We start from the raw sequence: 16,551 nt of genomic DNA, 5'->3' as shown, positions 1-16,551 counted from the left end.
TTCCTCCATAACTTCCTTTATAAAACGCCAAAATTGACGTGTAAATTTAAGATTTCCTATTAAATATTTCTCTTCAATTTTCTAAAATATTCGCCATTCTATAGTCTATACTCTATACCCCTAATAACCTATTGAGATCCTTTCACCTACATAAATCTACAGTTCAGATTTAGTTTTGTTTTAATACAATGTGGTAACCGGTTACCCATCTTATCTTTTTCCTATTTTTTAGGACAAAAATCGTGAAATCGTCATCTCCATTTAACTTCAAAAATAGGAAACTATGTTAAATACTTATATTCCACTACTTTCCAACTCTTCTTTTGCAAGTGCAAAGTAACGAGTTTTCTTGTATTATTCAAAATATTGTAGGGAATTATGTTGTGTGAGCCCTATTTTTGTTCTGAAATATAAGGGCAAGTAGAAATATTGGTAGGGACTTTTTTTTGGATGATCCAAACCACTCATCTGTTCATCCACACAGTAGATAAGCGGCTATACATAAATATTCTCCGTTCCGGATGATTCTGACTGTTCAAAATTTAGGGTGTCAAATGATGGGCTCGAACTCTTTACAAAACCATCCATTGTACGGCCCAGTAGATGAATGGTTTGGACCACCAAACTGATGATCATCCATTGCCGAAAGAATACATGGATTGGACAATCATGGCCGTCGGATTGGTGTCACAACTAAATAATTAGCTAACAGTTTACATTCAACAAGCAAAACCCCTACAAATCCTCCTAAAATCCCTTTGCAATAAAAGAGTGGGACAACGCCTTTCCGTATTGATTTAAATCTCTCTCTCTTCGTATTCTTGCTTACTTTTCGACTTCTCCAAAATCGCTACGTTTTCGCACGTCCTATTTACTCTCAAACCAAAAAGAATTGGTGCCTCTGTCTCTCTTTCTCTCTGAACAGAACCGAGTTCATGGAAGCAACAATATTAGATGAGGAAACTTTGATTTCTAGGATGATTTTGAAACCGGGTATGCCTTTTTCTCGCCTTTTTGAATCATTAGCTGCATTTCTAATATTTATATTTGGCTTTCTCACTCATCTTAGGGTTCAAATATCTATTACAGATCTGATATTTGCAGAGGAATACACAGGCAACACATGCCACTACCTCATTTGTTCTTTCGTTACTTTCTCTGTTTCACTTCTTCCCATCTATGTTTCTTTATTTCAAGCATTCACATTGATAAACCTGGAAGGATTTTCCTATATTCACATTGACGTAGTAGGCTATTTGTTGTTATTGTAGAGTTAGAACTCAGGCTACAACAACCCTTTTCTTTCTAATTGTTCTTATATTCACCCATTTTATGTACTTTTAGCACTCTAAATAGTTATTTGTGCCCTTTTAGCATTCTAAATAAATAATTGAAACTGACCATTGAGTCTACCTGAATTTTTTTCCATTAAACCTTTGCACTCGAGGATGCAGACAATTTTATTTTATTTTATTTTTTAGACAAGTATGTTTTGCACTCGAGGATGCATGCAATTTTATTTTACCATGTACCTATCATTTCAGTTCAGAAATTAGCCTCTGATTGGAAATTTGCAGGATTTTAATCTTTTAAGCATATGGTGTTGAATACCAAATTTATTTATTTATTCTATTTTCGGCATGCTGCATCATGCATATATAACATATCTTGATAGATAGATAGATAGATAGATACATCGAAATATAGATTCACACCTAACATGTTTCCACAGATCAACTCATATTAGGGCAATCTCTATTGTTTAGGTATAATAATTCAATTATGATATTTTTTTATGATATTCAAATATGATAGTTGGGCATAAAATTTCAGTAAGACCACAGAAACTAGAGAGTTTATGGGGTGATTTTGTTTCTTCATGTATTCCCATGTGATTGTAGAGTGTATAATATCCATTTGGCAAATTCCAGTAGAGTTTTGCAAATCAGAAGAGTCCTATCATGACCGAGATGCCTCATTTGCCTTTTCTCCAGAACTCTATAAAAAAGCAATGGTGCAAAAATTTAAAAGTGAAAAAAAAATAAAAAATCCCACCGCACCGGCAACTCCTTTAAAATGAAAGCCTCTTACCCACCTGCACCACTTCCACTTGCTATGCGCCAAAAAAATTACTTATTATACTTACAAGGCCTAAAACTCCAAATGATCCAAAGAATCCAACCAAGAGCTACATATTGAATGCCTACTACGTCACTTATACTTTTTGGTATTTATAGATCCAGAGATACCGTTGATCAAGAACTTACTGACTTGCTAAGAACTTGGTCGAACCACTTTGTTTTGGGGACCTCTGATTATGAGTCCAAAATTAAAGATTGGGAATATTTCATTATTTCTAGACCTCTATATAGTTTGTTTCTATATCATTGTTTTTTCACTGACACTGTTCTTGCCTTCATTTCAGAGTGGGTTTCTCACAGCTAGAATGTATGGGCATTCACATTTCTTGAGAGTCAGAGATCATATGAAGATGGATATATGCAGGTTCAACAAGAAACTCGAAATCTCCAAATTATCATTTCCATTTTAAATATTATTTTTTAAGTTCTAATTTATAAGACTATTTATCCCTTTTCATCCTTTTCTTTCCATTTTTCAGGCACAAGTTGAGTTTCAAATTTCCATCTCATTACAAATGCATCTTTTTTTAGAAAAAAATACAATTTTAAATACTAAAGTAAAACTATTTTTCTCGCCCCATGCATCGCACGGGTCTGCAACTAGTATATAATAGTGACAAGACTTTCCGCCATAAAATTGTGAAGAAGTCGTCACTAAAAGGCCTCTAGTCACCACAAAAAATTGGTTGAAGAATCTAAACTCGCTTTTAGTGGCGAAACTTGTTGTCACTAATTATTTACTATTAGTGACACGAATGGTGGCAACAAAATTGTGAAGGTCATTAAAAGTCATACAGTCGCCACTTAAAGAAAGGCTTAAGAATCTAAATCTTGAATTTAGTGACGACAAATGTCGTAACAAATTATTCAGTATAAGTGACGACTTAAAGTTTGCCACTAATATTTAAATTTTTAGTGATTAGTAGAACTTCTGTTTTAACACTTTAGTAACGACTATTTTTGTGCCACTAAATCCTTTAATAATAATAACTTCTTGATATTTATTAAATAATTTTTTAAAACCTGTGAAATATTTGGCACGCAACTAAAATATGTACGAGTCTTTGATCGTAATTACAAACAATTCTAAGTAGAAGTAGATATTAATTGATATTAAAACATGTCTTCACATAAATAAAAATATTCATTAAACAAAACAAGCTTCCCAATACCAACACAAAAAATGAAGTTCATACATTGCGATGCACGGGGGAGGAAAAGCAAATAGTGATTAAATGATGCATTCAGAAAGAAAAAAAATCCAAAAAGATGTTTTACTTTAACCTTGGAAGGCATACTATTTTAATGAAATCAGAAATTCTTCCGCCTTTCGGTATATTTTTTTGTTAGAGACATCCAAAACAAATGAAAACATGTGAATCTGCCATGAAACCATTTCATTGTGTCATGTCCTGTCCACCCTTCAATTCGGTAAAAAATATGAATCGACCGTGAAACCATCTAAATTAAAGAGTAAATGAGATGTCCATCTCCTCATTTAAAATTCTATCATAAAGGATCTCTACTTCTAACATAGAGTATACTCAAATTTTTTAATCCAATGGTAAAGGATCTAAAAATGGATGATGAATCATCCATTTCATTTCACCAAAGAAAAGGTTGTTAAGTTCAACCGAAAGAAAAAAGATGAAAAGAAAGATCACTATCAAACAAATTGTTTAAAGGAATTAAGACAATTAGCAAAGTCAAATTTTGAAAATTTTCCAAATTCAAAAAATCATTCAGCAATGAAGACTAACTGTCAGTTTCTACACAACATCAGAGACACATTAAATTTCCAAAATATATAGGTTCTCATCTTTGATGTAGTCAAGTGGGAAAAGAGCACTGCTTCAATGCAGAAAATAACAATCATTCCACTGCTGCGACCTTATTAGGGAAAGATGGATTATCCGTCGCAGTAAAAATGTGGAGTTCTTTCTCTAAGCTGCATTGCTTGTAAAGAAATATGATGCTCTAGGCCATTACAAAAATAAAACCCCAACTCCAGAATGCAAACATCGAAAATGACGATAAATGATACTCAAGGTAATTAAGTCAACTAATTCACTAGGATTCCTTTTAAGAAAATTGAACAACTCCAGAATTCAAAAACCAAACTCATCAATCCATTTACGAATAACATTAACACACACTACAACAAAGTCATCAAATACCAGCGGTCTATTACCGGCGGTCTTAAAACCGCTACTGAATGTTGGGTTTTAGGCGAGGTCATTTATCAGACCGTTGGTATAGGGTTGGAGAAAACGATTCGCGCCTTAACTTTTTCTCTCCCGCGCCCAATCTTTTCTCTCCCGCGCACCAACTTTTCTCTCCCGCTCCCTCTTTTCCATGCCTCTTTTGCTCTCAACTGCCAATTGACGAGGGAGAAGAAACAGAAGAAGAGAGGAAAGAAGAAAGCAGAAGGGTTGAGTAGAAACCCTAAATCTGTATCTCTGTTTTTTTATTTTCTTAACTCTTTTTCATGTTCATCATAAACCCTAAATCTGTAGCTCTTTTTTTTATTTTCTTTATCCTTTTTACATGTCCATCTCAGAAACCCTAGATTTGTAGTTCTTTTTTTTATTTTCTTTACTCTTATTTCAAGGCCATCAGAAACCCTAAATCTCTATCTCAGTTTTCTTATTTTCTTAATTCTTTTTCATTTCCATCAGAATCCCTAGATTTGTAGCTCTTTTATTTATTTTCTTTACCCTTTTTACATGTCCATCCCCTAGATTTGTAGTTTTTTTATATTTTCTTTACTCTTATTTCAAGGCCATCAGAAACTCTAATCTCTATCTCTGTTTTCTTATTTTCTTAACTCTTTTTTCATGTCCATCAGAAACCCTAATTCTGTAGCTAATTTTTTTATATTTTCTTTACCTTTTTTACATGCCAATCAGAAACCCTAGATTTGTAGTTCTTTTTTTGTTTTCTTTACTCTTTTTGAAGGCCATCAGAAACGTTAAATCTGTTGCTCTTTTATTTTTTAATTTTCGTTACTATTTTTTCATGTCATTCAAAATCCCTAGATTTGTAGCTCTTTTTTTTTTTTTTTTTTTACTATTTTGTGATTTCCATTTTAAGGGTTGATTGGTATAACATCAAGGAAATGTTTCTTCAACCATGCAAAATATTTTGAAAACCATTTGAGCATATAGTATCTATTTTTTTATTTATGCTTTTTCAACTATTTGAACATGTTCAAGGATCCAAGAGTTAAATTGTGTCCTACATTGTATTTGTAGCTTAGTTAAATTATCTTAGCTTATTGGTTTGGTTCTTATTTTTTCATAGGTAGCATAGGCTCTATTTGGATAGCATTTTTTTTCCATGATTTATAGGGAAATGGTATGATTATGGTTAATTTATAGGAATATTAATTGACGGTCCTTTCATGTAAAAATTGACTAGGATTGGTAAAAGTTTATGTTAGTTCATGTGTAAAAGAGTAAGAAATTTTAGAATATTACCACTTTCTAGTAGGGATTAACTATTAAGTATTAATTCTTTGAGGGGGTTTTGAAGAGGAGAAGAAGAAGAGGGGATAGGAGGGATTCTCGGAGCTCTCTCATTCCATTCCGAGCGAGAAATTAGGCTCCTCTCTGCAGACCTCTCCCTCGATTGATGCTTTCCGGTCCTTGCCGGTAATTTCAAACAACATCTCTCACTCTGCCCTTTTCTCTTTCCCCCTTCTTTACAATATCTAGCTCATCTATTCGTCGATTTTCAACTTTATTTGATTTTTCTTACGGTTTCTCTAGATCTGTTGTATTTCCACCTTGATTTTCTTTGGATGTATAAGAAATCAATAGGGTTTAATGTTATCTCCACCTTGATTTCCTTTTGATGTATAAGAAATCAATAGGGTTTAATGTTATCTTTGGGTTTCTAATAGATCTGTCATGCAAGTTCCATTTTTTTTTGTTCTCACTTATACCGTTTCTGAAATTCATTGGGCTTTGAATTTTCTCTAGATTTCTGATAGATCTGTAGATGCGAGTTTCATTTTTTTTTCGTTATTGATTATATTGTTTATAAAATTCTTAGGGATCTGAGTTTTCTCCTGATTTCTGATAGATTTTGCAAAAGTGGTTCTTTATCATAAAATCTATTGTATTTTCACAGAAGGCTTTTAATCTCTGTGTGTTTATCAAGTATCGACATTTCAGATGATATCTTTGTGTGTTAATCTTCTTGATTTATCATGTATTATACTTTTTAATTATTGTAGAGGGCTTTATATCTCTGTGTGTTAATCTGCCCTTTTTTGTAGAAATTGTGCAAGAAACTTCAATATGATCCTAGAGTTGTTGAAGATACAAGGTTCATGATGTCTTTTTCTTTTTTTTCCAGTTTCTGTGATTTGATTTTTATTTGTGATGGGTTTCTGATGCTATTTATGAATTCAATTGCATCATTCCAATATTAGTTGAATCATTCACCTCTCTCTTTCTCTCACTATCTCACTCAGAATTTTCAATAGCAAATTGTGTTTTTTCCCCTCTTAATTGCATGACGAATTGAGAATAGTCTTGAGAAATCAGATGCTTTTGACTATTGTTATGAAGGTGTTGGCTGAATGTTTGACGAAATGACACACTAGGAAGCTCATGTTTCAGCCCTATTATGTATTACATTACGTCCCCATTAGTTGATTTAGAATCAGTTCTATTTGGGATAAGAGATATAGTTGATCACTTTTGCCTTGCATTTTGGAAAGAGAGTTGATGTCCATGGATCAGTTCTTGCATCATTAATTCAATCCATTGTATGCTTGCTCAAGGGATTGCATGTCATGTATGCATATAAGGTATTTATTGATCAGAAATGAAGCTAAGCTTTCATGACTTGCATTCTTGAATAGATGATCAAGACTACTAGTTTCCTGGTGTTTTCTTGTTTGTCTTTTTGTTCAACCAGCTCACATCACTCTAGTGGTTTAAACTTCATTGAGTTTAATGCGTAGATCTGAATCACCTCGAGCTTAAATATCAGTGTCATTAGCTTCTTTTTATTTCTTGTTACAATAACATTACATCCTTAGTTGTATCTTCATGGATTTGGTATTCTGTTTGTCTTCCATCTTCTTAACATTTAAAGAAGTGCTATGAGGCCTAAGATCACCAAGTCTTTGCTCTATATCGAATTTTCCATTTAGTTGTTGAAACCTTGTATAAGAATCAATTCTTGGCCACAAGAAAAATGATTTCACCCCTTATCCATTCCTCAACTTAATTCATTACACATCCATCGGAGAGTTAGGAAAAATGGAAAAAACATAGTATTATTTTTTCCTTTGCTTTTTTATATCATTGTTGCTAGTGTTTTGTTTTTTTTTTTAATGGTTCATTGTTCCTAGTGTTGTGGAGTAAATTTGTTGAAAAAATAGAGTACTGACCATGAAGTTATATTTCAAATGCAACAATCTTTGTTATTAGGATGATCATATAAGTTAAACATTGTGATCTACCTGGCATCCTCGGTTGTACGTGTCTACGGAGAAAATCACAAAAATAGTCATGGATAGAAGTTGGATCCAACTTCAAAGGTATGACTATGATAACGTTTTTGTTTTCCAAATGTGGAAGCAATTGGGTGGATGATCTATTATTTTAAGATGTTTAATTTGTGTTCGCCTTTGGATAAAATAGGAATGACCCGGCGTACGAGGAAGGAGTTTCTCAATTTCTTAACTTCACATTTACTCATAGAGCTCATGGAGGAAAGATATTCTGCCCATGTAAGAAATGTAGCAACGTTAGATTGGTTAGTCGAGAAGAGGCAGAGGGACATTTGATGTGGAATGGGATGCTGTTGGGCTACACTAGATGGATTAATCATGAGGAAGGGTCATCTCGTGCTATGAATAATAATGATAACCGAGCGCCTCATGAACCGGTTATACAAGATGAAATGCACGAACTATTAAATGATATAGACCCAAGGTCGAGCTATGATAATGATAATGGACCAACAGATGAGGAGGGTCATCGAACAGATGCACGTAGGGACAAGCCTGATGCAAATGCGGATAAGTTTTTTAAACTATTACAAGACGCGGAGCAAGAAGCAAGTTCACTAAATTGTCCTTCGTGGTCCGGTTGTTTCACATAAAGTATCTTAATGGGTGGAGCAACAAATCATTCACCATGTTGCTTGAGTTGTTGAAAGAGGTACTTCCTGAGGGTGAAGCACTCCCGAAGTCCTTTTATGAAACAAAGAAGATTATTAGGGATTTGGCCCTCCATTACGACAAAATAGATGCATGCCCCAATGACTGTATGTTATACTGGAAGGAAGCCTCAAACGATTCTGAGTGTCGCACTTGTGGGACTTCAAGGTGGAAAACAATTGAAGGGAACTCAGATGAGCAAATAACCCATTCATCCAACAGAGAGAAAAAAGTTCCTGCAAAGATTCTACGTCATTTTCCTTTGAAACTAAGGTTGCAGAGGCTGTACATGTCAACTAAAACAGCTTCTTTTATGACATGGCATTATGAGAACCGTACCAAAGACGATATATTAAGGCATCATGTAGACTCTACGGCCTGGCAAACTTTTGACTACTTACATCAGTGGTTTTCTATGGAGCCTCGCAATGTTAGACTTGGATTAGCAAGCGACGGCTTCAATCCATTTAGGACGATGAGTATTGCTCACAGCACATGGCTTGTTGTGCTCATTCCATATAACTTGCCGCCATGGATGTGCATGAAGCAACCATATATAATGTTGTCATTGCTAATTTCTGGCCCATCTAGTCCCGGGAATGACATTGATGTCTACTTACAACCTTTGATCGAAGAGTTGAAGGAATTATGGGAGTCAGGTTTGCAGACTTACGACGCATCGAGGCAGGAGACATTTCAAATGCATGCAGCGGTTTTATGGACGATTAGCGACTTCCCTGCATATGCTAACTTGTCGGGATGGAGCACCAAAGGGAAACTGGCATGTCTTTCTTGTAACAAGGACACATGTTTTTTGCGTTTGAAGTATGGAAGAAAGTTTTCTTACATGGATCACCGACGATTCTTAGAGGGCAACCACAAATTTCGGTCTGATAAGTATTCTTTTTATGGAAGTAAGGAGAAGAGATCAGCTCCGATTCCCCTATCAGGGAGACAGGTACTAGATCAATTAGAAAACATTAACATCACATTTGGCAAGAAGCAAGATACTGGTGCGAAGAAGCAAGGTAAACGTGGGAAGAAGATGGTACATGAGGAGAATCCCTTGGAAGAAAAAAGTTCTGATTCCGCTGCTGAGGAAAAAGAGAAGCCTCCTAAGGAGCATAATTGGAAGAAAAAAAGTATATTTTTCAGTCTGCCTTACTGGGAGGCACTCTTGCGCCACAACCTAGATGTGATGCACATTGAGAAGAATGTTTGCGACAGTGTAATTGGGACATTATTGAATATTGAAGGGAAAACCAAGGACAGTGTAAAAGCACGTTTAGATTTAAAAGAAATGGGGCTGAGAAGAACACTTCACCCAGTGACTACTGCAAGGAACAAAACATACTTGCCCCCAGCTTGCTTCACAATGTCTCCAAAGGAGAAAGAGATTCTTTGCAGCATCTTGAAGAATGTCAAAGTTCCAGATGGCTATTTCTCAAATATCTCGTGACGTGTGAATGTTCGAGAGCGTAAGATTTCAGGATTGAAGAGTCATGACTGTCATATTTTGATGCAGCAACTACTCCCATTAGCTGTATGCTCATCGTTGCCTAAGAATGTCAGCTCCGTATTGATTGAGCTATGTAACTTCTTCAAAGAGTTATGTTCAAAAGTCCTCAATGTAGGCGACCTCAAACTACAAGATAGGATTGCACTGACGCTTTGCCATATGGAAAAGATCTTCCCACCTGCCTTTTTTGATATCATGGTGCACTTACCTATTCATTTAGCGGATGAGGCAATGTTGCTAGACGTGTGAATGTCTCGCGACGTGTGAATGTTCGAGAGCGTAAGATTTCGGGATTGAAGAGTCATCACTGTCATATTTTGATGCAGCAAATATCTCACGACGTGTGAATGTTCGAGAGCGTAAGATTTCGGGATTGAAGAGTCATGACTGTCATATTTTGATGCAGCAACTACTCCCATTAGCTGTATGCTCATCGTTGCCTAAGAATGTCAGCTCCGTATTGATTGAGCTATGTAACTTCTTCAAAGAGTTATGTTCAAAAGTCCTCAATGTAGGCGACCTCCTCAAACTACAAGATAGGATTGCACTGACGCTTTGCCATATGGAAAAGATCTTCCCACCTGCCTTTTTTGATATCATGGTGCACTTACTTATTCATTTAGCGGATGAGGCAATGTTGGCTAGACCGGTACAATATCGATGGATGTACCCCATAGAGAGGTATGCATAGCTCATCAAAATTTGTTTCAGTCTTTAAGGTTTCTACAAATTCATATTAGTGAAAGTAATACACGTGATTGTGTAGGTACCTTCTCACATTAAAGTCATATGTGCGCAATAGAAGTTGTCCCGAGGGATCCATTGCAGAGGGGTACCTCGCAGAAGAATGTTTGACGTTTTGCTCGCCATATTTGGAAGGTGTTGAATTAAAGTTGAATTGACCGGTAAGGAATGACGAAGATGTTCCTAGTGAAATGGAAGAAGGATTTTCTATTTTCTCAATAGCAGGAGCCTTCTAGGTGAAGTTAAGAGTTGCCATTTAGATCGAATCACAAGTGAACAGGCACATCGATATGTTCTCTTCAATTGCCCTGCAGTTTTCCCATTTATTGCGTAAGCCAATTAAATTTTCTGTAATATATTCTGCAAATACTTGGAAGATCTTTTCTCTTACATACATTAATGCTTATGCAGAGAACACGTAAACCATATTCAAACGATGCATCCTCGTGCTAGGGCAAGGGATATAGAACAAGCTCACACTAAAAATCTTGCAACTTGGTTTGGCACACATGTTAGCTCACACTCACATTAACCTACTAATCAAGTTTACTTAGCATACACATTGCTCTTTGCTAATCATTATCAAATTTTGAATAGGTTCAAAATTTGCATCGGTCAAGGAGTGAGGGGATATCAGAAAAGCTTAGATGGTTAGCTGGAGGGCCATTGCCCGTCGATAGGAAATACATAGGGTTTGTTAGTAAAGGTTTTCGCTTTCACACGAAGGCCCGCGAATAGAAAAGAAAAACACAGAATAGTGAAGTTGTTGTCACAGCAAATACAAGAAGTTTTTCAAGTGCGAGGGATCAGAATCCAATAGCAGGAGATGTTAGTTATTATGGTGTTTTGACAGATATCATTGAGCTTAACTACTTTAGACATCTAAAGGCATTGCTTTTCAAATGTGATTGGTTTGATGTTCTAACGCCGGGCAGGGGAATAAAAATAGATGCATTCGGTTTTACAGTTGTAAATATGGCACGGCATGTTTATAAAACTGAGCATTTTGTCTTTGCATCTCAAGCTGAGCAAGTATTCTACGTTCAAGAAAACCCCAGTAACAAAGACTGGCACGTGGTTGTTAAGACGAAACCTAGGGACTTGTATGAGGTACATGGGAATAATGACGAGGAATATGTCCAGACTGAGGCAGCAGAGATCCAAAATTTGGAAGACATAAATAGCTGGGAACGGATAGATATAGTAGGGACAGAAATTAATGAACCACTGGAAAAGTTGACCCAGCCAATAGAAGATGATCAAGAATGTGATACAGATTCAGATGATAGTGATGACGATGATAATCCCGTTGCCAACGATAAATAGATGGGATCATATCTCTTTCTCTATGTTGACCCAACCATATCTGTTGCTCTTCTCTTAATGTTCTTACATTTGTAGACTGTGTAGTAGAAGACTTGTACCTACTCTTTTTGGAAAAATGGTTCAAGGGTATCATTTTTTTTTAATCAGTAAATGGTGATCTATTCTTAATGTTTCCCATTTGTAGACTTTGTGTACTGAAAGACTTATACCTGCTCTATTTTGAAAAATGATGGATAAATTGTCATCTCCACTTAAATGTCAAATTATTAAACTGTTATCGTTTTGCAGGTATGCTTCTTATTTAAGATATTAATCTCAACTGTTAATCATGAACAGGTGATCAGACATGAGAAAACGCAATCTCACAATTCGACCCTCACATTCTCTGGCCCAGGATTCACATGATGATTCCCAGGCACGGCAGCAGATTGACCAGACCGAGGACCTGGATGACCAGGCCGAGCACGAGCATACACAGCCTCAGTCCCAACACCGTGATCCCCAGGACTCCTCTGTTCCTCAAACACCGGCTGTTGCCTCCTCATCGAAGAGGAAATGTGGTCCCATTTACTGCAAAGATACATGGGGACTCTTTAGAAGTCAAAGGAAGAGAGTGCAGTTTAATAAACTAAGCCAGCCTGTAGGAAAAAGAGGGAAAAAATTCACAAATTTCCTGGGCACTGTAGCAAGACTTGGTTCTAGGTTGCCAATTGACCAATTTGACTGGAGGCAAGTGCCTAATGAACAGAAAGAAGATGCATGGGAATGTGTTCAGGTATGATGAAAATGAATTATATTTTTAACTTCTTACTTGTTAATGTAGGAACATTATGATGTTGAAAGACTTCTTACATGTTAATTTAGGATCATTATGATGTTGATGTGATACATAAGAGTTGGATACTGAGTAATATCGGTTCAAAATGGAAAGATTGGAAGTGTTATTTGAAACGTGCGTACTTCGACCCTGGTCTCCCATGCACGGATGATAGAGTAATGGAATCGCAATGGAGGGCTCTCTGCATCCATTGCCCTCACCGCTTGGTCAGGTAAAATGATATATTATTTTGGTTTTAACATTATTACTAAAAAAACTAGCATTACTATATTGATTGTAAATTGCAAAAGCACAGTGAAACAAACAAGTCTAATCGGTCCAACCAGCTGATGATGCACACTGCAGGGACTAAGAGCTTCGCATGTATATGCTATGATAAGGTAATTTCGTGAACTTGTAATTTAATTTATCATTTATATACTGGTTGTTACATGATAAAATTGTTTCTGTGTTGACAGGAGAAAGATGGCCAGGTTATTAGCCGTCCTGAAATGTTCAAGCTCAGCAGCCCGTTGATGATGCATCAAAGGATATGATAGTATGTTATATAATGTTCCAATACCATATGATAATTTTTTTGTTTATTTGGTCGGCTTTGTGTTAATCTTTGTTTATTTTGTTTTTATTTCTATTGTTAGGAAAAGTTTGAACAATACGAGAGGGAGCATCCCCAATCTTCCACTGGCAACGTTTCTGCATCCAGAGACGACGTCTACGCCCAGTTCATGGGATCGGAGAGACATGGCAGGGTACGACTGATGGGATTTGGTATGACCCCAACTGATTGTTTTGGGCCATCACCGAATCGCATGGATTATCGGAGAATGATTGTAGAAGAGAGAAATGAAAAGAAACAAATTAGGGAGGATTTTCGCCAATTTAAGGAGGAGATGACCCAACAGATGCAGGATTTCGTATCAAATTTCATGAGCAGCCAGGTAATGTTTGAAATTATGTTTTGTACAAGTAAGATATAAATGTGTAATTAGAGATTTTTTATTATACTGTTTCTATTTTTAGAATACCACCTAGACGACTCCATCACGAGTAGATGTGACTGCCCCCCCCTGAAAGTCACCCATCTTGCTCCTCCACAGAGGTATAATTAATTTTTAGGTTTTCACGTAACTAATTCCAATACTTGATTGTTATCATTCACCGTGTAATTTGCAATTTTTCTTTTCCTTAATGTTGCCAAGGTTGTTTTGATGAGCTTGTCACGACCGGGGGTTGAATTGGCTAAGGGACTTTTTGTGAGTGAAGATCCGACGATGATAGTAGATGGCACACCGATTGGATACGGATTCTCTCTCGCCAGTATCAGGATTATAATAGTGGGCAATGAACCGCTGATAAGACCATCCGGACGGCGCAAAACTATTAGAGACGCGGAGGAGGACATGTCGTTTGGCCATCTTTCTTTGTAAGTTTATGATAAAATTTTTGGTTTTAATATATTTATTTATTGAGGAAAAGGATTGTACACTTGAGCGTACCAAGCTTATGGTACGCTCGAGTGCCCAATCACATGTGGGCCCACTTTGTTAAGATGATCCAAAGCATTCATTTGAAAGGCCCTTACATAGATGGGGTGTGTTCCAAAAATCAGCTCCATAGGATCATCCTAACCCATTCATTTGTGGAGGTCAAAATGGACATACACTGTGTGTCCACAAATCTGCCCATTTTTGCCCTCCACTTTTGGAGGGATTAGGATGATTCAATGGAGCTGATTTTTGGTACACACCCTATCTATGATAGGGCCTTGCAAATGAATGCTTTGGATCACCACAAAAAATGTGGGGCCCATGTGATTGGGCACTCGAGCGTACCATAAGCTTGGTACACTCGAGCGTACGATCCTTTTCCTCTTATTTATTAATACATTTACTAATCTGTTTCTTTATTTTCTGGTTTTATTTTCCTTGCAGGCTAAACAAGAATCAAGCAATTAAGCTAGTACTATGTTTTTAGTACCTTTTTGTGGTTATGTATTTGGATGTTATCTGTTTTTTGGATGATCATTTTGTAGTTATGTACTTTCATAGTTACTTGAGTGGAGACACCAATCCACTCAAACTTATAATTCAGCTTTTAGTTCCTCTTTTATTGTATGAATCTGGAAACTTGTTGGATGTTGGGATATCGACTTAAGTTTCATGAGGTTCTATGGTGAGGGATGAACCTTTTATGATGCTGGTTCTTTCATGGTAAACATGGTTTGCCACAATGTGAATGGTAGCTATTTGTCTCCATACAAATTTGTTGGAAGATCTCTATTTACTTGTTAAGAAATTCTTTACATGATCTGTCTGTAGATATTTTGAAACTATTTAGAATGTATGGCAAGATTTTTCATGATATTTTGAATATATGGCAAGATTTTTGTAGCTCGGGAGATGTTCTGGGATCCTTTTCTGGCTCTTATCTACAAACTGGTCCCAGTAACACACTAATGGACATGCTGCAGAAAGGAATTCCTCAGGCTTAACTGGTCCCTGCACCAAACATGCTTAAAATTCTTGCTACTAGTATTATGAAGATGTCAAGGTTCAAGTTCTATTCTTTCACTCCTTTGTAAAAATGGGACTTTCTTCTCTTAATTGGAACAATATGCCACTCATGGAAATATTTGTGACCTCTATCATTCGTGCAGAAAGAGGGCTCTACCCTGGAGCTGCTGCATATGGTTCATGTTTGGCTAGAGTAGAGCAGTTAGTGAGGGTATGTGGATATTCCCATTCTTCTTTCAGATTGCATTTTTGACCGATGATGCAAGCACTTGATAACTTATGCATGCTGTACTCTAGCTATTCCCATAAAATAGTCTATAGAATATAATTTCATGGGATTTGCTAGTGTCCATCGCAGAATGCATTTTGTGGATGGCCTGTTGCATGTCAGAGCAGCCACATGGGCTCACTTTTCAGCAAATTTTGTCTTCATTCATGAGTTGGTTGTTCTGACATGCAACAGGCCATCCGCGAAATGCCTTATGCGGTGGACGCTACCATATCCCCTGCTTAAGGTTTTTACTCTAATGACTGGGATACATTACTCTTACTAAAAGTAGAATAACTCGTGAACAATTTTTAGTTGTGACCAATTTTATGCCTACAAGAAACTAAAACATCATACTCATATCATAGGTTCCACATCCTAAGTATGAAAGACATTGATTATAAAAGTCAGGATGGCTTTAGGGTTTTACTGGCATGTGGGTGCCACATCAGAGTGAAACTCCTTGTTTGGTTGCCAATATAGCATTGAAATCCCTAGACACTCCAAACGATGTCTTTTAGTTAATCATTGCATGTATGTGATGTGTCACCCTTGTCCTCTCCCTATCATATCCAAGCCCGTGACAACAAAGGAGAGAATTTTGCTTGAATTTCTTAGGAATAATGCCTTTCCTTTCACTCTATCTCTATATTGGTAATAACACCCCCACCTCTACTCTACAAAGTTCACAACCAAACACTACTTACCACTATTCTCCGAGGTAAGTTCCAAGCAAATGCAATGCTTGTTTACTCCCTGTTGAGTACTTATTCTATTACTCTCGGTCTATGCCACTCAACCAAAGAGACCCTAAGGAATCCCATGGCAACACATAATGTGACACTCAGTCTCACAATCAACATACCAATAACAATTGTGATAACGTTTTAACATATAAATTCTGTTAGAGATTTGATAGATAGTGTTAGGCCCAAAATCGGTTAACAGATATGGCAGTGACGTAAGAGCCGAGCTGGAGGGAAGTAGAGTCCGGATGAGCTGTGTGCTGCACAGGAGCAAA

The 16,551-nt window shown here is 36.6% G+C and overlaps 2 protein-coding genes across 2 annotated transcripts; both read left to right on the top strand.

The window, feature by feature from the left end:
- The first annotated feature begins 842 nt into the window (after positions 1-842).
- On the top strand, positions 843-14,954 carry LOC143862688 (uncharacterized). Its single transcript, XM_077373763.1, has 11 exons — positions 843-993; positions 2,426-2,505; positions 5,676-5,794; positions 12,248-12,686; positions 12,776-12,960; positions 13,045-13,129; positions 13,208-13,287; positions 13,388-13,687; positions 13,770-13,848; positions 13,949-14,172; positions 14,681-14,954. The coding sequence occupies exons 4-7, from the start codon at positions 12,258-12,260 to the stop codon at positions 13,283-13,285; spliced, it is 777 nt and encodes a 258-aa protein (XP_077229878.1). The 5' UTR covers positions 843-993; positions 2,426-2,505; positions 5,676-5,794; positions 12,248-12,257; the 3' UTR covers positions 13,286-13,287; positions 13,388-13,687; positions 13,770-13,848; positions 13,949-14,172; positions 14,681-14,954.
- On the top strand, positions 8,300-9,781 carry LOC143869846 (uncharacterized). Its single transcript, XM_077376405.1, has one exon. It carries the CDS (start codon positions 8,300-8,302, stop codon positions 9,779-9,781), a length of 1,482 nt encoding a protein of 493 aa, XP_077232520.1.
- Positions 14,955-16,551: the final 1,597 nt, after the last annotated feature.

The sequence above is a fragment of the Tasmannia lanceolata genome, unplaced genomic scaffold (genome assembly GCF_043159265.1).
Source record: "Tasmannia lanceolata isolate RefF3 unplaced genomic scaffold, GAP_Taslan_0.1 ptg000003l, whole genome shotgun sequence".
In the NCBI taxonomy this organism is placed as follows: domain Eukaryota; kingdom Viridiplantae; phylum Streptophyta; class Magnoliopsida; order Canellales; family Winteraceae; genus Tasmannia; species Tasmannia lanceolata.
The sequence above is the reverse complement of the archived record's forward strand: the minus strand, read 5'-3'. Positions and strand labels throughout refer to the sequence as shown.